The sequence below is a fragment of the Mobula hypostoma genome, chromosome 14 (assembly GCF_963921235.1).
Source record: "Mobula hypostoma chromosome 14, sMobHyp1.1, whole genome shotgun sequence".
NCBI lineage: Eukaryota > Metazoa > Chordata > Chondrichthyes > Myliobatiformes > Myliobatidae > Mobula > Mobula hypostoma.
In genome coordinates, this window is record NC_086110.1 from 77,299,983 (window position 1) to 77,322,669 (window position 22,687).

General features: G+C 46.1%; 1 protein-coding gene across 3 annotated transcripts in view; it reads left to right on the top strand.

Annotated features, from left to right (window-relative positions):
- The window catches only part of pepd (peptidase D), a 200,619-nt gene that overhangs the window by 74,821 nt on the left and 103,111 nt on the right, over nucleotides 1-22,687 (top strand). For all 3 annotated transcript variants that reach the window (XM_063067267.1, XM_063067266.1, XM_063067268.1), the window contains exons 8-9: nucleotides 10,872-10,947; nucleotides 14,712-14,758. In XM_063067267.1, the coding sequence (XP_062923337.1) occupies nucleotides 10,872-10,947; nucleotides 14,712-14,758 (123 nt within the window). The remainder of the gene's footprint in view (nucleotides 1-10,871; nucleotides 10,948-14,711; nucleotides 14,759-22,687) is intronic.

A 22,687-nucleotide genomic window follows, 5' to 3' on the forward strand; every position in this document is an offset into this window, starting at 1 on the left:
GAGTCAGTGGCTGCTTGTTGGACATTTCTCCTCAGTTCCCAGGAGTCAGTGGCTCCTGGTTGGACATTTCTCTCCTGTTCCCAGGAGTCGATGGTTCCATGTTGGACACTTCTCCCCAGTTCCCAGGAGTCAACAGCTCCCTGTTGGACACGCATGCAGTATGTGGGAAGTCAGGCACAGCACAATTGTCCCTGATGACTACACCTGTAAAAGACGCATCCAGCTGCAGCTCCTGACAGACTGAGTTAGGGAAATGGAGCTGGATGAACTTCAGATCATTTGTGAGGCAGAGGCAGAAATAGACAGGAGTTTCAGGGAGATAGTCACCCCTAAAAGTCAGGAGACAGGAAGCTGGGTGACTATCAGGAGAGGGAAGGGGAGTAGACAGAATGAGCAGAGCACCCCTGTGGCCGTTCCCATCAATAATAAGTATACTGTTTTGGATACTGTTGGTGGGGACGACCTACCAGGGACAAGTTGTAGTGGTCACGTCTCTGGCACCGAGACTGGACCCTCAGCTCAGAAAGGAAGGAGGGAAAAGAGGAGAGCAGTAGTGATAGGGGATTCGATAGTTAGGGAGACAGATAAGAGGTTCTGTGGGAGAGATCGAGAATCCTGGATGGTCTGTTGCCTCCCTGATGCCAGGGTCCACAATATCTCGGATCAAGTTCTCGGTATTCTCAGGAGGGATGGTGAGCAGCCAGATGTTGTGGTCCATGTAGGGGCCAATGACGTGGATAGGAAGGAGGAGGAGATCCTGCAAAGAGAGTTTAGGGAGTTAGGTGCAAAATTGAAGGACAGGAACTCCAGGGCTGCAATCTCAGGATTGCTACCCGTGCCACGTGCTAGTGAGGCCAGAAATAGGAAGATAATGCAGCTAAATACGTGGCTAAGGAGTTGGTGCAGGAGGGAGGGCTTCATGTTTCTAGACAATCGGGCTTTGTTCCAGGGAAGGTGGGACCTGTTCTGATGGGACGGTTTGCACCTGAACTGGAGGGGGACTAACATCCGAGCGAGTAGATTTGCTAGTTCTGCTCAGGGGGGTTTAAAGTAGATTTGCAGGGGGAGGGGAGCCAGAGTGTTAGAGCAGATAGTGAGGTGGAGGAGGAGAAAGGTCATGCGAGGACTGCATGTGTAGACAGAAATCAAACGTTTGTACGGGACAGAAATGTTCTCAGGTGCATCTATTTCAATGCAAGGAGTATTGTAGGTAAGGCAGATGAGCTCAGGGCGTGGATTGGCATGTGGGATTACAACATTAGTGCTATTTGTGAGACTTGGTTGCAGGAGGGGCAGGACTGGCAGCTTAATGTTCTGGGGTTCTGTTGTTTCAGACGTGATAGAGGGGGAGGGATGAAAGGGGGAGGAGTGGCATTACTAGTCAGGGAGAATATCACAGCTGTGCGTAGACAGGACAGCCCGGAGGGCTCGTCTATAGAGGCCATATGGGTGGAGCTGAGGATCGGAAAAGCTGTGACCACACTGTGAAAGGGTTAGATGGCGTGGAGTTTGTCAAATGCATTCAGGGAAGTTTTCTAAATCAATATATAGAGGTACCAACGAGAGAGAATGCAATACTTGATCTCCTGTTGGGGAACCAGGCAGGTCAGGTGACAGAAGTATGTGTAGGTGAACATTTTGGGTCCAGTGACCATAATGTCATTAGTTTCAAGTTAATTATGGATAAGGATAGGTCTGGTCCTCGAGTTAAGGTTCTAAATTGGAGAAGGGCCAATTCTGAGGAAATGAGAAAGGATCCAGGAAGAGTGGATTGGGATAAGTTGTCTTCTGGCAAGGATGTGTTCCGTATGTGGAAGGCATTCAAGGGCGAAATTTTGAGAGTGGAGAGTTTGCATGTTCCTGCCAGGATTAAAGGCAAAGTTAACAGGCATAGGGAACCTTGGTTTTCCAGGGATATTGGCAATCTGGTTAAGAAAAAGAGAGAGGTGTGTAGCAGGTATAGGCAACAAGGGACAAATGAGGTACTTGAAGAGTATAGAAAATGTAAGAAAATACTGAAGAAGGAAATCAGGAAGGCAAAAAAGAAGACATGAGGTTGCTTTGGCAGATAATGTGAAGGTAAACCCAAAGGGTTTCTACAAGTATATTAAGAGTAAAAGGATAGTAAGGGACAAAATTGGTCCCCTGGAAGATCAAAGTGGTCGTCTATGTGTGGAGCCTCATGAGATGGGGGAGATCTTAAACAATTTTTTTGCATCGGTATTTACTCAGGAAAGTGGCATAGTGTATATGGAAGGAACGGAAACAAGCAGCAGTGTCATGGAACATATCGAGATTAAAGAGGAGGAGGTGCTTGCTGCCTTACAGCGAATAAAGGTAGATAAATCCCCCGGGCCTGATGATATTTCCTCAGACCTTGAGACAGACTAGTGTAGAAATTGCAGGGGCCCTGGCAGAAATATTTAAAATGTCCTTAGCCAGGGTATGGTGCCGGAGGATTGGAGGGTAGCTCATGTTGTTCGGTTGTTTAAAAAAGGCTCCAAAAGTAAACCAGGTAATTACAGGCCAGTGAGCCTGACATCAGTAGTAGGTAAATTATTGGAAGGTGTTCTGATAGATCGGATATACAAGTATTTGGACAGCCAAGGGCTGATTAATGATAGTCAGAATGGCTTTATGCGTGGTAGATCGTGTTTAACGAATCTTGTATGGTTTTTCGAGAAGGTTACCAAGAAAGTAGACGAAGGAAAGGCTGTGGATGTTGTCTACATGGACTTTAGTAAGGCCTTTGACAAGGTCCCACATGGGAGGTTAGTTTAGAAGGTTCAAACACTAGGTATCCATGGAGAGGTTGTAAACTGGATTCGAAATTGGCTGTTTGGGAGAAGACAGAGTGGTAGTGGATGGTTGCTTCTCAGACTGGAGGCCTGTGACTAGTGGTATGCCTCAGGGATCTGTGCCGGGACCATTGTTGTCTGTTGTCTAGATCAATGATCTAGATAATAATGTGGTAAATTGGATCAGCAAGTTTGCTGATGACACTAAGATTGGAGGCGTGGATGGCGAGGAAAGCTTTCAAAGCTTGCAGAGGGATCTGGACCAACTGGAAAAATAGGCCAGATGGAATTTAATGCAGACAAGTGTGTGGTGTTGCATTTTGGAAGGACAAATCAAGGTAGGACATACACAGTAAATGATAGGGCACTGAGGAGTGCGGAGGAACAAAGAAATCTGGGAGTTCAGATACATAATTCCCTGAAAGTGGCGTCACGGGTAGACAGGGTTGTAAAGAAGGCTTTTGGCATCGTGGCATTCATGAATCAAAGTATTGAGTATACTTCTTCGGCAGGGGCTCTTCCACCCCCACCGATGACCCCTTCTCCCGTCTTCAACCCTCCTCTTCTTCATGGACACCCCGCTCTGGTCTTCTGCCTGCTCTGGATCTCTTTATCGCTAACTGCCGACGGGACATCAACCGTCTCGACTTCACCGCACCTTGTCCCCATTCCAACCTCACTCCTTCGGAACGCTCTGCTCTCCACTCCCTCCGCACTAATCCTAACCTTATTATTAAACCTGCCGATAAGTGAGGTGCTGTTGTAGTCTGGCGTACTGACCTCTACCTTGCCGAGGCACAGCGACAACTCGCGGATACCTCCTCTTATTTACCCCTCAATCGTGACCCCACTAAGGAGCACCAGGCCATTGTCTCCCATACCATCACTGACTTTATCCGCTCAGGGGATCTCCCATCCACTGCTACCAACCTTATAGTTCCCACACCTCGCACTTCCCATTTCTACCTCCTACCCAAGATCCACAAACCTACCTGTCCTGGCCGACCTATTGTTTCTGCTTGCTCCTGCCCCACCGAACTCGTTTCTGCATACCTCGACACGGTTTTATCCCCCCTTGTTCAATCCCTTCCGACCTATGTTCGTGACACTTCTCACGCTCTTAAACTTTTTGATGATTTTAAGTTCCCTGTCCCCCATCGCTTTATTTTCACCATGGATGTCCAGTCCCTATATACTTCCATCCCCCATCAGGAAGGTCTCAAAGCTCTACGCTTCTTTTTGGATTCCAGACCTAATCAGTTCCCCTCTACCACCACTCTGCTCCATCTAGCGGAATTAGTCCTTACTCTTAATAATTTCTCCTTTGGCTCCTCCCACTTCCTCCAAACTAAAGGTGTAGCTATGGGCACCCGTATGGGTCCTAGCTATGCCTGCTTTTTTGTTGGCTTTGTGGAACAATCTATGTTCCGTGCCTATTCTGGTATCTGTCCCCCACTTTTCCTTCGCTACATCGACGACTGCATTGGCGCTGCTTCCTGCACGCATGCAGAGCTCATTGACTTTATTAACTTTGCCTCCAACTTTCACCCTGCCCTCAAGTTTACCTGGTCCATTCCCGACACCTCCCTCCCCTTTTTAGATCTTTCTGTCTCTGTATCTGGAGACAGCTTATCCACTGATGTCTACTATAAGCCTACTGACTCTCACAGCTATCTGAACTATTCCTCTTCTCACCCTGTCTCTTGCAAAAACGCCATCCCCTTCTTGCAATTCCTCCGCATCTGCTCTCAGGATGAGGCTTTTCATTCTAGGAAGAGGGAGATGTCCTCCTTTTTTAAAGAAAGGGGCTTCCCTTCCTCCACTATCAACTCTGCTCTTAAACGCATCTCCCCCATTTCACGTACATCTGCTCTCACTCCATCCTCCCGCCACCCCACGAGGAATAGGGTTCCCCTGGTCCTCACCTACCACCCCACCAGCCTCCAGGTCGAACATATTATTCTCCGTAACTTCCGCCACCTCCAACGGGATCCCACCACTAAGCACATCTTTCCCTCCCCCCCACCTCTGCTTTCCACAGGGATCGCTCCCTACGCGACTCCCTTGTCCATTCATCCCCCCCATTCCTCCCCACTGATCTCCCTCCTGGCACTTATCTGTGTAAGCGGAACAAGTGCTATACATGCCCTTACACTTCCTCCCTTACCACCATTCAGGGCCCCAAACAGTCCTTCCAGGTGAGGCAACACTTCACCTGTGAGTTGGCTGGGGTGATATACTGCATCCGGTGCTCCCGATGTGGCCTTTTATATATTGGCGAAACTTGACGCAGACTGGGAGACCGCTTTGCTGAACACCTACGCTCTGTCTGCCACTGAAAGCAGGATCTCCCAGTTGCCACACATTTTAATTCCACATCCCATTCCCATTCTGACATGTCTATCCACGGCCTCCTCTACTGTAAAGATGAAGCCACACTCAGGTTGGAGGAACAACACCTTATATTCCGTCTGGGTAGCCTCCAACCTGATGGCATGAACATCGACTTCTCTAACTTCCGCTAATGCCCCACCTCCCCCTCGTACCCCATCTGTTACTTATTTTTATACACACATTCTTTCTCTCACTCTCCTTTTTCTCCCTCTGTCCCTCTGAATATACCCCTTGCCCATCCTCTGGGTTTCTCCCCAACCTTGTCTTTCTTCCCGGACCTCCTGTCCCATGATCCTCTCGTATCCCCTTTTGCCAATCACCTGTCCAGCTCTTGGCTCCATCCCTCCCCCTCCTGTCTTCTCCTATCATTTTGAATCTCCTCCTCCCCCTCCAACTTTCAAATCTCTTACTCACTCTTCCTTCAGTTAGTCCTGACGAAGGGTCTCGACCTGAAACGTTGACTGCACCTCTTCCTAGCGATGCTGCCTGGCCTGCTGTGTTCACCAGCAACTTTGATGTGTGTTGTTTATTGAGTATAGGAGTTGGGATGTTGTGGGGAGGTTGTATAAGACATTGGTGAGGCAAAATTTGGAGTATTGTGTACAGTTCTGGTCATCTAACTATAGGAAGGATATCAGTAAGATTGAAAGAGTGCAGAGAAGATTTACTAGGCTGTTGCCAGGTCTTCAGAAGTTGAGTTAGAGGGAAAGATTGAACAGGTTAGGACTTTATTCTTTGGAGTGTAGAAGAATGAGGGGAGATTTGATAGATACATTTTACTGATCCCGAGGGAAATTGGGTTTCATTACAGCCGCACCAACCAAGAATAGAGCATAATTATGGCAATACAAAAACCACGAGCAATCAAATGCTAGATGGAAAATAAATCCAGGACCAGCCTATTGGCTCAGGGTGTCTGACCCTCTATCGGAGGAGCTGCAAAGTTCGATGGCCACAGGCAGGAACAACCTCCCGTGCCGCCCAGGGTTGTATCTCGGTGGAATATGGCCGGGGTCCATCAGCAAAAAGTTCAATATCTGGTCTACAAACACGTTCCTCCATCGTAATATGACCCGGATTGCACCATCCGTTGTTAACCAGAACAGTAAGCACCCAACTCCTTTATGCTTACTGCTCTCAGTGCACTTCCGGTCAGCTGGAACGGTCTGGAAGCCGTCCATGGAAAAGTTTTGATTGGGTATGTCCTTGTGCAGCCCCATTTCAGTAAAACACATAACACTGCACTCCTGAAACATTCTCTGACGCCTGGCTAGCGCCGTGAACTCGTCCATTTTATTACCCACCGAACTCCTCTTCTCCATAAGTCTCTGTTGTCTCGACCCGGTCCTCTTTCCTCGCCTTTTTGATCCCCCTCTGCATCCTCTGTGTGTTTTCCTCCAGATTTCAGCAGGGGTGTCCGCCGCTCTGCTCGCTAAACCGGCCGGCAGAAGTTCAATCAGCTGGTCCCTGGAATGCACAATGCCACCATGCTTCTGCCCCGCTAATGAGACATGTCGGAATGTAACTATTTCCAGCGCTAAAAAGGATAGAGGTTTACAAAATTATGAGGGGTATAGACAGAGTAAATGTGAATAGGCTCTTTCCACTTGGATTAGGAGAGGTAAATACGAGAGAACGTGGCTTTAGGGTGAAAGGGGAAAGGTTTAGGGGGAACATTGGGAGAACTTCTTCAAAGAGTGGTGGGAGTGTGGTACAAGCTATCATCTGACGTGGTAAATGTGGGCTCACTCTTATGTTTTAAGAATAAATTGGATAGGTACATGGATGGGAGAGGTCTGGAGGGTTATGGACTGGATGCAGGTCAATGGGACTAGCGGAATAAAGTTTCGGCACAGACTAGAAGGGCCAGATGGCCTGCTTTCTGTGCTGTAGTGTTCTATGGTTCTCCCCAGTTCCCAGGAAACAGTTCCCTTGTTGGACACTTCTCCCTAGTTCCCAGGAGTCAGTGGCTCCTGGTTGGACATTTCTCCCTAGTTCCCAGGAGTCAGTGGCTCCTGGTTGGACACTTTTCCTCAGTCACCCAGGAGTCAGTGTGCCTTGTTGGACATTTCTCCCCATTTCCCAGGAGTCAATGGCTGCTTGTTGGAGTTCCTGGCACTTAAGTTTCATGAGAAGGTGCAGAGGAGGCAACTAAAAAAGCTCTAAGAAGGGAAAAGATAAAATATGATGCAGACTAACCAATAATATAGAGCAGGATACCAGAAGTTTTCTCAGTTATATAAAGAGTAACAGGAAGGTGAGAGTTGATATTGGACCACTGGAAAATGATGCTGGTGAGGTAGTAATGGGGGACAAAGAAATGGCAGATGAACTTAATGGGTACTTTGCATGTGTGTCTTCAATGTGGAAGGCACTAGCAGTGTGCCAGAGGTTTGTGAGTGTCAGGGAGCAGGAGGGAGTGCCATTGCTATTACAAAGAAAAAGTGCTCGGCAAACTCAAACCTCTTAAGGTGGATAAGTCACCTGAACCAGATGGACTACATTCCAGAGTCCTGAGAGAGGTTGGTGAAGAGATAATGAATGCATTGTCCCAGAGGCTGGAAGATTGCAAATGTTACCCCACTCTTTAAGAAGGGAGGAAGGCAAAAGAAAGGAAATTATAGGCCAGTTAACCTAACCTCAGTGGTTGGGAGTCTATTATTAAGGATGAGGTTTCAGGGTACTTGGAGACTAATGATAAAATAAGTCAAAGTCAGCATGGTTTGTGTAAAGGGAAACCTTACCTAACAAGTCTGTCAGTTCTTCAAGGAAGTAACAAGGCAGGGTGGACAAAAGAGAGGCAATGGATGGCATTTACTTGGATTATCAGAAGGCATTTGATAAGGTGCCACACATGAGGCTGCTTAATCCTGTGGCGTTACAGGAAAGATACTGGCGTGGATAGTGGAATGGATGACAGGCAGGAGACAGCGACTGGGGATAAATGGGGCCTTTTCTGGTTGGCTGACAGTGACTAGTGGTGTTTCTCAGGGGGCAGTATTGGGACTGCTGTTTTTCACATTGTTTGTCAATATTTAGATAGCTGAATTGATGTCTTTGTGGCAAAGTTTGCGGATGATACGAAGATAGGTAGTGCTGAGGAAGCAATGCGATTGTAGCAGGACTTAGACAAATTGGAAGAATGGGCAAAAAAATGGCGGATGGAATACGGTGTTGGGAAATGTATGATAATGGATTTTGGTAAAAGGAACAATAGTGCAGACTATTACCTAATTTGGGAGGAGGTTTAAACATCAGAGGGACTTCGGAGTCCTCATGCAAAACTCCCAGAAAGTTAATTTACAGCTTAGTTTTTGGTAAAGAAGGTAAATGCTATGTTGGCATTTATTTCAAAGGCAATAGATTATAAAAGTAGGGAGATAATGCTGAGGCTTTATGAGAGACTAGTCAGGCCACACTTGGAGTATTGTCAACAGTTTTGGGCCCCGTATCTCAGAAAGGAGGTGTTGTCATTGGAGAGAGTCCGGAGGAGGTTCAGAGGATGATTTCTGGAATGAAGGGGTTAATATATGAGGAGCGTTTGGCAGCTTTGGGCCTGTACTCACTGGAATTTAGAAGAATGTGTGGGGATCTCATTGAAACCTACTGAATATTGAAAGGTCGAGACAGGGTGAATGTGGAGAGGGTGTTTCCTCTGGTAGGAGTATCCGGAACTAGAGGGCACAGCCTCAAGACTAAGGGGCGATCTTTTAGAATGGAGATAAGGTGGAACTTTTATTCAGAAGGTACTGAATCTGTGGAATGCTATGCCACAGACTGTGGTGGAAGCCAACTCTGTGCATGTATTTAAGGTGGAAGTTGATTGTCTCCTAATTGGTCAGGGCATCAAAGGACACGGCAAGAAGGCAGGTGTATGGGGTTGAGTGGGATCCGGGATCAGCCATGACGGAATGGTGGAGCAGACTCGATGGGCTGAATGGCCTAATTCTGCTCCTGTGTTTCATGGTCCTATGACCATGACTACTTCAGTGCCTCGTCATACCCATTGCCCTCCCCGAAGCATTGCCGAGCTACCTTCCTGATCGTGGGATCTCACTGCAGATCCCATCTGCCCAGTCCGCTGGAGCTGTTACGTACCAGCAGCAATAGATTATACATTGAGTCAGATTTTAATGTTAAAACCACTATCTTTATTAGTATCTACTCATAAAATAGAGAATTAAACGGAATAAACAGAAGTTAACAGTGTTATGCACGTGTCCGTGTCCCAAACAATCAAGATTAGGAACAGTTCTTAAAGTCTTAAGATGGCAAAGTAGAAAAGCGTCCAGTAATCCACGAAATAAGTGAGGGGAGAGATTTGGAAATCCACGTTAAAATGTAGAGAGAAGGCGATTACACAGGAATCCCACAGGTTCCACGCTGGGTAAACGAAATAACAGTCGTCGAAGATCTTATCTGTCGAGTCGTTCCGAAATCCATGTAAAACATCATAGGGTAACAGTCACAGAATATCCCTTCTTCCAGGTGGTTACCACATAACACACCCGAATCCAGGTAAGGGTTAATGAAAGTGGTGCCACGGGATACTCCAACAAAATCCACATATGGATCATGAAGTGACAGTCACACATCCAATCCATTAAACAACCCAATCTTTTGGGCATGAGAAAGTATCATACTTTACTCATTTTACAACAAACTCCTACTGGCAGTTTGCAATTCAAAGTCCTCCTTCTCACTCACTCTCACTCACTCTCTCGCTCTCTCTCTCTTCTTACTACTGAAAATCTCAGCGGTCCGTCGCAGCTTGTTATACTGATATCATAGTTCCGCCTCATCCAGGCGTCTCTTAAAGTGACACTCACAGTAAACGAAATGCGTGGGCATGTAACAGAGCTGACCTCACATGCTAGGACAAACGTGCCCCTATTCACTGGGGTGTGGAGCCTGCTGACTACCCTTCGGTAACACCTGCACTTCAATCTTCTCATAGTGTCTAGCATTGCCAGTCAACATCTAGAGGCTGAATCCCAGCCCAGCCTGCAAGTGTTGTCTGGACAGAGACAGAAAGAGTGTTGAAAAGCTGACAGGCTTGATTGTGGGAATGGGTGTGTGAGGAATTTGAGTGTTAGCGTCAAGAGCTGTGGTTCCCTTATCTACACTGTGGGTGTCTGTGTGAAATAGCTGTGAATCTTTACACTCCCATTGCCAGGCTCCTCTGGTTGACTCTTGTACTTGGGGTGGCCGTGCATTCCCATCCTGTTGATTTACCACCCTCCCTCGGTGTAAACATTTGGGGTGGTACTGATTCATTTTCCTGCAGGCATTTAAAAAAATTACAATAGAATTTATGAAAAACATAATAAATACATAATAACATAAAAAAACATTTAAAGAAGTAAAGACTAACAATGTGTAAAAGATGACAAACTGTGCAAATATTGAGTTCGTGAGTGTAGAGTGCTTGAAACAGAGTCTATAGGTTCTGGAGTCAGTTCATGTGAGAGACGTTGCCCACACTGGTTCAGGAGTCCGGTTGTAGAGTAATAACCTGGTGGTGTGGGACCTAAGGCTGCTCCTGTGTTACCTGCCTGATAGGAGTAGTGAGAAGAGGGCCTGCTCCAAGTGGTCGTGTGTGCTGGCGGAGCTGTGATATCACATGGTGACTGTGTCTTCTTTCTCTCCTCCTCTCCCCCCATCCCCACACCCCTGAAGCCGTGTGATAAAGACGGACATGGAACTGGAGCTCCTGCGTTACACCAACCGCATCTCCAGCGAGGCCCACAAAGAGGTGAGTGTCCAAAAATCCCCCAATGTATCTGTCAACGTTCGAGTCATAGAGCAATACAGCACAGAAACGCTTCTAGTGACCACCTTGTCCATACTGACATGATCTTCAAAGTCCCGTGGGCCTGCACCTCGATCGTAGCCCTCCAAACCTATCTCATCCGTGTACCTATATAAACTTCTCTTAAATGTTGAAATCGAGTCCGTATCAATCACTTCTGCTGGCAGCTTGTTCCACACCCGCACCACCTTCTGAGTAAAAGAAAATTTCCTCTCGTTTCCATTAAATATTTCACCTTTCATCCTAAACCAATGACCTGTATTTACCCCTCATAATTTTGTATCTTCCATCAAGTCTCTAATTCTATGAAATCTTCCTTCATTCTGTGCAGTGCCTGCACTTGGAGTTTAGAAGAATGAGTGGGGGATCTCACTGAAATCTATTGAATATTGAAAGGCCTAGATAAAGTGGATGTGGAGAGGATGTTTCTCATACTGGTGGGGTCTAGGACCAGAGGGCAGACTCAGAATAGGAGGTCCCATTAGAACAGAGATGAGGAGGAATTTCTTTTGGCAGAGGATGGTGGTTCTGTGGAATTCATCGCCACAGATGGCTGTGGAGGCCAAGTCATTGGGTATATTTAAAGCAGAGTCATAGTCACAGAACAGTACAGCACAGAAGCAGGCCATTCGGCCCATCTGGTCCATGTCTAACCATTATTCTCCCTACACCCATTGACCTGCACTGGGATCATAGCTCTCCATACCCTCCTACCCATGTACCTATCCAAATTTGTCTCATGTTGAAATCTAATGCCATCCACCATTTCCACTGGCAACTCGTTCCACACTCGCACCACCCGCTGACTGAATTCCCCCTAAACTCTTCAGCTTTCACCCTTAACCCATAACCTCTAGTGTGAGTCTCACCCAGTCAGAGCCCGTGTGCGTTTACCGTAGAGACACTGAAGTTGATAGGTTGTTGATTAGAAATGGCAGAAAAGGTAGGGCAAGGTCCCCACGCTGGGGTCTACAGACCCCTCGGTTAATTGTAGAGGTCCATGGCATTGAAAACAAAAGGTTGGGAACTGCTGGGTTGCGGGGAGATTGGGGATAAAAAATCTGCCATGATTGAATGGATGTAAAGACCTGCTGGGCCCGATGGCCTCATTCTGCTCCTGTGTCTGGGGTCTTGTCGTACGTTCAGAGTCTGATAGAGTGGGATAGAAACTGTCCTCCAGCCTGCTGGGACATGCTTTCAGGCTTCATATTTTCTGCACACTGGAAGAGGGGAGATGAACGCCAGGAATGAGTGGGGTCTTTGATTATGCCGACTGCTTTACTGCAGTCCATGAGAGGAGGCTGGTTCCCGTGGTGTGCTGACTGAGACTGCCCGTCCTAGAGATAACCATATTAGGGTACACACGGTGTTGGGCTGGCCTTTTAGTCAATACTATCCTTCTCTCCATTTTCTGTCATGCACTTGGCTGGGTTCGCAGTGGACAATTGTTTAGGCTGTACAGTTCTGAAGAAGGGTCTCAGCCGGAAACAGCGACTGGTTATTCCCTTCCATAGATGCTGGCTGACCTGCAGAGTTTCTCCAGCACTCAGTGTGTGTTGCTCTGGATTTCCAGCATCTGTGAATCTCATGTTTACATTCTTGAGATAAGTTGGGTTATGAAACTTGTTGGACATTTTGTAATTTATTCGGGCCATAGATTCAGGAGGAAAATTGCAGTTCACCTTCATAGAGTTAGCAGCTTTCTCCCTCTGGATGGGGTAGTGGGAGCTGTCACCGACTGCCTGTTGACAGTGAGTGGCGGAGTTCTCTGCAGAAATCATTCATCATGGCTGTCAAGTGCAGAGCCGACACACCAGCTGTGCTGTCTGACAATATGTGGACCCAGAGGAACAGCATCGTGTGGGGGAGAGTAGTTCACCATCTGTAGAATCAGGCAGTGTATGTTGCTGTCTGCTGCGTCCAACACTTGGAGCCGATGAGATGTATTAAATGTGCTGTGTGCCGCACGGTCATTCAAACTGCACATTCCTGGTTATTGTGACTTGTTAAAACAAACCTAAGTCTTTATTCTAAACCAGGTTTTTATTCCTTGGAAGGCAGGAAAATGGTTGTGGGTGGCTGTGATGTTATAGAAACACTTAAAATGGGAGGCATAGATAAATCTTTTCCCTAGGGTACGGGAGTCCAAAGCCAGGGGGCACAGGTTTAGGGTGAGAGGGGAAAGATTTGAAATGGACCTGTGGGACAACTTTTTTCACACGGAGAATTAGGAACGAGCTGCTGAAGGAAGTGTTTGATGTAGGTGCAGTAGTCTCATTTAAGAAACACGTCAAGGAGAGAGGCCTGGGGGATGCGTGGTCTGAATATAAGAAGCAGCTGATGGTGCCTCGACTATCACTAATGATCCCCACCATCTGGGACATACTCTCTCAGCAGACAGTGAGTGGTACAGGAGCCTGAAGACGCACACTCGACATTTTAGGAGCAGCTTGTTCCCATTCCTGAATGGTCCATGAACACTACACCAATATTCCTCCTTTGTACTGTCCTACTGCCGCAACATGTCAAATTTCACAAAACAACAAATTTTGTCGGTGAAGATGAGCCTGATTCTGAGCTGTGTGGACACCGTGGTCAGCATGGCCTGGATGCTGTAGTGCCCTGTGATTCCAGGACGTTCCCCCCCCCCGCCCCATTTCCCATTTCCCATGGACAGCCTTCAGGGAATAGGTTACAGATGTCCAAAACATAGAACAGTACAGCCAGACCTTTCGCCCCATTGCGTTGTGTCGACCTCTTAACCTACTCTAAGATCAACCTAACCCCTCCATCCCTCTTAGCGCCCATTTTTCTATCATCCATGTGCCTATCTAAGAGTCTCTTAAATGCCCTTAATGTATCTGCCCCTACAGCCACCCCTGGCAGGGTCACACCACTCTCTGCGTATAAAAACAGCTGCCTCTGACACTACCCCTAGACTTCCAGTCACTTTAAAGATATGCACACTCTTATTAGCCATTTTCATCCTGGGGGAAAAAGTCTCTGGCTGTAAAATCGGTATGTGCCTCTTGTTCTGATGAAGGGGGCTCTCCCCTCCCCTCCAGAGATACTGGCCGACCTGCTGGTTTTCTCCAGCAATTTATGTGTTACTCTAGATTTGCAGCATCTGCAGACTCTCTTTTGTTTATGATCAGTTGCCTCTTACCATCTTGTATCTCAGCTATGTCTTTGAGATTGTTGAATGTGGATTGTGATCTTTGTCTTGGAGGGCGAGTAAACAGAGCAAGGAACAGCTTCTACCTACCTGGGCGAGGTGCTCAGACCATTTATTGTATGGCTGGTAAAAGAGCTGTGTTCTCCATGCTGAAGATTTTCCTGTCTTTCACCTTGGTCTCTGATCTTCCTCCATGCAGAGTTAGCATTTGCACTAGTGAGTCTTTGCAAAGTAATTTATTGACGGCAGATCACCTTGGGGTTTCTGAGAGCTTGAAAGAGAGTGAGTTATTTAATGGGCTGGATCCCTCATGCTTGAACTGAGAGGAAGTTTATTGATATCTCTGGCCACTGGTGTTTGTGGTGATTGACAGGAGCCGTTCGGAAACCACTCACAACCACTGAAGTAAGCACAAAGAGAGACTCTGGTAATCCTGACTCTGTTAAAGACTTTATCTTTGATACAGAACTGCTGTGAAATCCTCCGGGAACACTGATTTACACTTGCTTTATTTTCTCCCTCCGTCTCCCAGGTGATGAAGGCGGTGCGTGTGGGGATGAAAGAATACGAACTGGAAAGGTCAGAGCCTCTCACTTCTGTTTTCAGCTTATTAAATCATCTTCATGTGACTGGCTTGGGAGCACAGCTAGAACTCCGAGGAAAGATCTTTATGCTAATGTCACCTAGTTTTCTATTTTATTTATTTATTGCAGATAAAGCACGGAACCATCCCTTTCAGCCGAATGAGCCACACTGCCCAGCAACCTATTTATTTAACCCTAAACTAATCACGGGGCAATTTATAATGACCAATTAACCCATGAGCTGGTATGTCTTAGGACTGTGGGAGGAAACCCATACGGACACTGGGAGAACGTACAAATTCCTTACAGCTGACACAGCTACTAACTCCAGGAACTCCCCTCGCCGAGCTTGATAGCATTGTACTGACCCCTACACTGCCGTCACACCCACCTAGTCTACTGCCAGTTAGGAACCCGTAACTCATGTCTCTCTCTAATCTGCTAATTTCTTAAACTGCTTATTGCAAGTTCTGAAATTGCTGTCAGTAATGATTAGCTGATTCACAGATCTTGAAATGCAAAGTGGCAGTGAGAATGAGCTGCAGTGCAGATTTTGTCAGACATGGGTTTTGTTTCTTAGATTCAGAATTATTTATCACACGTGCATCAAAATGTACAGTGAACTGCATTATTTGCGTTAACAGCCATCATGACCCAAGGATGTCCTGGGGGCAGCCCACGAGTATCACCACACATTCCAGCACCAACAGGCCTGTCCACAGTGTTCAGCACAACAACACTACAGCAACAAAACAACAACAGAAAAACAGGCCCCTTTCTTTCCCATACACAGACCAGGTGATGAAGCTGGTGTGTGTGCGGATGAAAGAATACGGACTGGATACAGGGATCTAACAAGCCCTGTTACCCAACAAGCCCACACCAGATTCCCATCTCTTTATTCAGAGATACATGACGGTAACTAACCCACACCGGATTCCCATCTCTTTATTCAGAGATACATGACGGTAACAAACCCACACCAGATTCCCATCTCTTTATTCAGAGATAGAGGACAGTAACAAACCCACACCGGATTCCCATCTCTTTATTCAGAGATAGAGGACAGTAACAAACCCACACCAGATTCCCATCTCTTTATTCAGAGATAGAGGACAGTAACAAACCCACACCAGATTCCCATCTCTTTATTCAGAGATACATGACGGTAACAAACCCACACCGGATTCCCATCTCTTTATTCAGAGATACATGACGGTAACAAACCCACACCGGATTCCCATCTCTTTATTCAGAGATACATGACGGTAACAAACCCACACCGGATTCCCATCTCTTTATTCAGAGATACATGACGGTAACAAACCCACACCGGATTCCCATCTCTTTATTCAGAGATACATGACGGTAACAAACCCACACCGGATTCCCATCTCTTTATTCAGAGATAGAGGACAGTAACAAACCCACACCAGATTCCCATCTCTTTATTCAGAGACACATGACGGTAACAAACCCACACCGGATTCCCATCTCTTTATTCAGAGATAGAGGACAGTAACAAACCCACACCGGATTCCCATCTCTTTATTCAGAGATACATGACGGTAATAAACCCACACCGGATTCCCATCTCTTTATTCAGAGACAGAGGACAGTAACTAACCCACACCAGATTCCCATCTCTTTATTCAGAGATACATGACGGTAACAAACCCACACCGGATTCCCATCTCTTTATTCAGAGATAGAGGACAGTAACAAACCCACACCGGATTCCCATCTCTTTATTCAGAGATAGAGGACAGTAACAAACCCACACCGGATTCCCATCTCTTTATTCAGAGATAGAGGACAGTAACAAACCCACACCGGATTCCCATCTCTTTATTCAGAGACAGAGGGCAGTAACAAACCCACACCGGATTCCCATCTCTTTATTCAGAGATAGAGGACAGTAACAAACCCACACCAGATTCCCATCTCTTTATTCAGAGACACATGACGGTAACAAACCCACACCGGATTCCCATCTCTTTATTCAGAGATAGAGGACAGTAACAAACCCACACCGGATTCCCATCTCTTTATTCAGAGATACATGACGGTAACAAACCCACACCAGATTCCCATCTCTTTATTCAGAGATACATGACGGTAACAAACCCACACCAGATTCCCATCTCTTTATTCAGAGACAGAGGGCAGTAACAAACCCACACCAGATTCCCATCTCTTTATTCAGAGATACATGACGGTAACAAACCCACACCAGATTCCCATCTCTTTATTCAGAGACAGAGGACAGTAACTAACCCACACCAGATTCCCATCTCTTTATTCAGAGACAGAGGGCAGTAACAAGCCTGTGTTGAACTCCCAGCTCTTTATTTAAAGACACAGGGTAGTAACAACTCCTGCAGTCCCTCAAGCCTGTACCGTTACACCCCTGTGGCCAATTAATCTGCTGAACTGTACATCTTTGGAATGTGGGAGGAAAATGGGGCACCCGGAGGAAACGTACACGGTGACTGGGAGATCCCTGCAGATTGTTGCAGGAATTGAACCCGAATCAGAATCAGGTTTATTGTCACTGATATGTCATGAAATTTGTTGTTTTGCAGTGGAAGAATAGTGCAGGACATTATAGATAGATAGATATACTTTATTAATCCTAAGGGAAATTTGGTTTCGTTACAGCCACACCAACCAAGAATAGAGCGTAAATATAGCAATACAAAAAACCCCAACAATCAAACAACAGATTGCAAACTATGTCAGATGGAAAATAAGTCCAGGACCAGTCTATTGGCTCAGGGTGTCTGACCCTCCACGGGAGCAGCTGCACGTTCGATGGCCACAGGCAGGAACGACCTCCTGTGCCGCCAAGTGTTGTATCACGGTGGAATGTGGCCGAAGTCCAACAGTAAAAAGTTCAATATCCAGTCTGCAAACACGTTCCTTGATCGTAATATACCCTGGATTGCACCATCCGTTGTTAACCAGATCAGTAAGCACCCAACTCCTCTATGCTTACCGCTCTCGGTGCTCTTCCGGTCAGCCGGAACGGTATTACCCACCAAGCTCCTCTTCTCCAAAAGGCTCTGTTGTCTTTTGGAGAAAAATGTTCGAAGTTATAACTTAAACAAACTGAGGAAAGAAGATAGTGAGGTAGAGTTCATGGGTCGATTGTCCATTCAGAAATCTGATGGTGGTGGGAAAGAAGTTGTTTCTGAATCATTGAGTGAGTGTCTTCAGGCTCCTGTACCACCTCCTCGATGGTAGTGATGAGAAGGGGGCATGTCCTGGGTGATGGGGATCCTTAACGATGAATGCTGCCGACTAGCTAGGAAGGAGGTACAGGGGCTTTGGGACTTGCACCACCAGGTGTAGGAACTCCTCAGCAATCAGACTCCTGCACCAGAGGGGATAACTTCACTCACTGCCAACACTGAACTTTTCCCAAAACCCAGGGGCTCGCTTTCCAGGACTCATCATCTCGTGTTCTTTATTTATTGCTTATTTATTTATTTTTCCTTCCGTATTTGCAGAGTTTGGTGCCTTTTGCACTCTGGTTGTCCACCTTGTTGGTGCGGTCTTTCATTGATTCTATTATGGTTGTGAGATTTATTGAATATGCCCACAACAAAATGAATCTCAGGGTGACATATATGGACTTTGAAGTCTGAGGCATCGCCTGTTGTAGAGGTGACTGGCACTGTAATCCCAATAACCGCTCTGCTACTGTGTTTAGGGTTTGACCTGCAATCCGTGCTACCTGTCAGTGTGCTCTGTGTTGACTGGCGTGTGACCATCCTACTGCAGTTGTCTCAGTGCCCCTTTCTACAGGGGCACAATTGAGAGCATCCTGACTGGCTGCATCACTGCCTGGTATGGGAACTGTACTTCCCTCAATTGCAGGACTCTTCAGCCCAGTGCATCTGTAGTTGTGAACTTCTCATGATTCAGGACATTTACAAAGGAAAGGAAAGGTACGTCGCATCCGGAGTTTCTCCAGTTAGTGGACGATTTCTCTCCACGCCTCCCTGACGTAGTGGGGAACTGCGTGTGAGGCAAGTTACAGCAGTGGTTTGCTATTGCCTTCTGCTGGGTGATAAGATCACCGGCTGGTAACCCAGCACGGATGGAAAGCGTGCAGGGGAGCCGGCTGGATTCGAACTCGGGACCTTTCGTCCTGAAGTCCAACGCTGATGCGGCTATTTACAAAGACAGGTGTGTAAAAAGGGTTCGAACAATCATTGGGGACCCGAATCACCCCAACCATAAACTGTTCCAGCTGCTACTATCCGGGAAATGGTACCACAGCATAAGAGCCAGGACCAACAGGCCTCGGTACAGCTTCTTCCACCAGGCCATCAGACTGATTAACTCATGCTGACACAACTGTATTTCTCTGTTATATTGACTATCCTGTTGTACATAATATTTATTATAAATTGCACATTTAGGCAGAGACAGAGATGTAACGTAAAGATTTTTACTCCTCATGGATATAAGTAATAAAGTCAATTCAATTCATTTCAATGTCCTGATCAATACTCTCCCTTGCCTGAACACCAACAGACCGAGTACACTTACCATTGTCTGTGGGACCCTGCTATCTACCGGTTAGCGCGATGCTGTTATGGCTTGGGGCATTGGAATCCCAGCATCCTCTAAGGATTTTGAATGCCCTCCCCGTAGAATGCATGGATTCTCTCTGGGTGCTCTGGTTTCTTCCCACACTTCAAAGGCGTGCTGGTTAGTAGGTTAGTTGTCATTGTAAATTGACCTGTGATTAGGCTAGGGTTAAATCAGTGGGTTGCTGGTGGTGCGGCTCGTTGCGACTCCCAGTGTATCGCTAAATAAATAATACATTTTTTAGAATAACTTCATTGCTAGATGATGAAGATTTTCTCTTCCCGGGCACTGAGTACTGAGGCACGTTGCACTTGTACTGCTGGAGTTGGCTTTGTGTTCTCTACACAGTTCATTATCAAAGTACATCGATGTCACCACGTTAAACCCGAGGTTCATTTTCTTGTGGGCGCTCACAGTAAATACAAGAAACACAATAGAACCGGTGAAAGAACACACACAATAGGTCAGACGAACAACTAACGTGCAACAGACAACAACCTGTGTAAATGCAAAAAAAAAGAAATAACCAAGCAATACGTAGTGAGAGCATGAGGTGAGGAATCCTTGAAAGTGAGTGTAGGTTCTGGGAAGAGTTCAGTGTTGTGGTGAGTGAAGTTATCCCCTCTGGCTAAAAGGCTTGATGGTCAAGGGGTAGTAACTGCTCCTGAACATGGCGGTGTGGGTCCTGAGGCTCCTGTACCTCCTTCCTGATGGCAGCTGTGAAAGGGGAGCATGGCCTGGGTGGATGGATGGGATGGTCCAAGGGAGACCAGATGCATCTTTGGTTTTCTTGGTCTACATGTTTTTCACATTTGCTGGTATGATTTCTTAATGTCGTTTGTTGTTAACACAGATGTGATTCGATTGTTGATGAATTATTTGTTAATTAAAGGCTCTGCAGAGAGTCAGTCACCTTGCAGGAGACGAGCTCCTTTCCACGAGTAACAGATTGGGGCTGATTATCTAACTATTAATGACATCGTTGCTCTGTTTGACAGTACGGGTCAGACTGCCTCTGTTCCAGTGAGTGTTTATAGTGCTTCAACAGCTGGTGATGAGTCTCACTAAACGCTCATTCAGATTCATGTGTACATTAAAACAAACAGTGAAATGGGTCGTTTGCAAAGGCAGGTTTCACTCCTGAGTTGTTGCTCTTCAAGGGCATACTGCTCATGGCTTTGATGGATGAGCGTTTGATGGCTCTGGGCCAGTACTCATGGGAGTTTAGAAGAATGAGTGTGGATTGCATTGAAACCTATCAAATATTGAAAAGCTTAGCTAGACTGGATGTGAAGCGGATATTTCCTATTGTAGAGGGAGTCTGGGACCAGAGGGCACAGCCTCAGAGTAGAGGAACAGAGATGAGGAGAAATGAATTCCACAGATTCATTACAAAGACAGCAGTATGTCTTTGGGCTGTGGGAGGAAATCGGAGCACCTGGAGGAAACCTACTCAATCACAGGGAGACTGTACAAACTCCTTACAGGCAGCAGCGGCAGTTGAACCCAGGTTGCTGATACTGTAAAGCGTTGTGCCAACCAGTATGCTACCATGCCACTGTGTCCGAGTCCCTTAATTGCCCCTACCACCATCCCTGCGCAGCTCATTCCATGCACCCACCACTTTCTGTGTAATTTTATAAAATCTCTGACATCCCCATCTCGTATGCTTTGCTCCAATCTGTGTAAAATTATGTCCTCTTATATCAGCTATTTCTGCCCTGGGAATAGGTCTTTGGCTGTCAACTTTATGTATGCCTCTTTTCATCATATACACCTCTATCAAGTCACTTCTCATCCTCCTTGGCTCCCAAAAGACAATCCCTAACTCACTCACTCAACCTTCCTCATAAGACATGCTCTCTAATCCAGGTAGAATCCTGGTAAATCCCTCTGCACCCTCTCTAAGACAATGTTTCCTCTAATTTTTTTTTAATATATATGTAGCTGTGCGAGTCAACCATTGCCCTGAGCAGGAAATTTTTGTGCAACCTGAAAACTGCATGGTACATTAAATGTGTTATTTTGTAATAAACACATCAAGGACAAATCACAATGCACAACACAACTAAACAATATCAGGCAGTCATCAAGTTACATTGAGCTACTGACTTCCATTCTGTGTTCATTGTTACAATTTATAATGGTGTTGTCAGTGTTTCAAGTTATGATGTAAATATGTTGAAGCTCTAAACTGTTTAAAAGTAAATGTATGTTTATTTAGAAAATTTATGGATTATATTCATTAACACATAATTACAGGGTATTTAATGATTATATAATCATGAAATTATGCTAATATAATTTGTAATCTTATGTTTATATAGATTACAAATTATATTAGCATAATTTCAAAATTATATTAACATATAAAATTCCATCTGCAGGGCAACAAAGGCTATGTGCGTAGGAGTATTTCAGTTAATGCGTGGTTGCACAATAGCAGCTTAAAGGGAACAGTGGTCTAAAGTTTAGGCCTGTGTTCAATTTGCTCATTCTGTTGATGTTTCTATAGGAGTTTGCTACGTGCAGATTGGTTTTGGGCTTCCTAGCTGCAGCAAAGTTCAAAGTAAATCTATTATCAAAATACTTGTATTTCACTGTATACTACCCTGAGATTCAGTTTCTTGCAGGCATTCACAGTAAGTACAAAGAAACACAGTAGAATCAATGAAAAACTGCAGAGCAAGACAAACAACCCATGTTCAAAAGACAGCAAACTGCAAATACAAATACTATCTTCTTCTTCTTCTTCTTCATCATGCGTCCTTAACTCCTGGTGGAGTCGTCGGGGCACTGCCCTGACAAGCTTTGCACCAGCTTTTTGGTGTGCTCATCACGCGGCATGTCTTGGGTATTAGAAACCTGGCGGAGCCCATCCCTCTCCAGGTTTGACCACAGCCAATTTCCTCCAACTAGGTGGCTTTCCTTGGTCGTGAACATGTGGCCGTTATAGTTCATCTGAGAACCTTTCCGTCCCGGCGGGTGACGACTTCATGCAAGTCTTTCACCCAGTTGTGTCGTGTTAACACCACCCCCTCACGTGGTTTAGCCCGCCAGCTGAAGTGGTTTACCGGGGTATGGCGCTTGGAGCCCACACGTGAGAGATTTAGGAGAGGGATGAGGACCAGAGATGTCCGTCCACCCTGTCTGGTTGGGAGCAGCATGCCTGACATCAAAGGTACCACCTCTATCCAGAGCCCCCTATACCCCAAATAATATAATAACTAAATAAACAATAAATTTTGACAGCATAAGACAAAGAATCCTTGAAAATGAGTCTATAGGTTGTGGGAACAATTCAGTGATAGGAAGAGTGAAG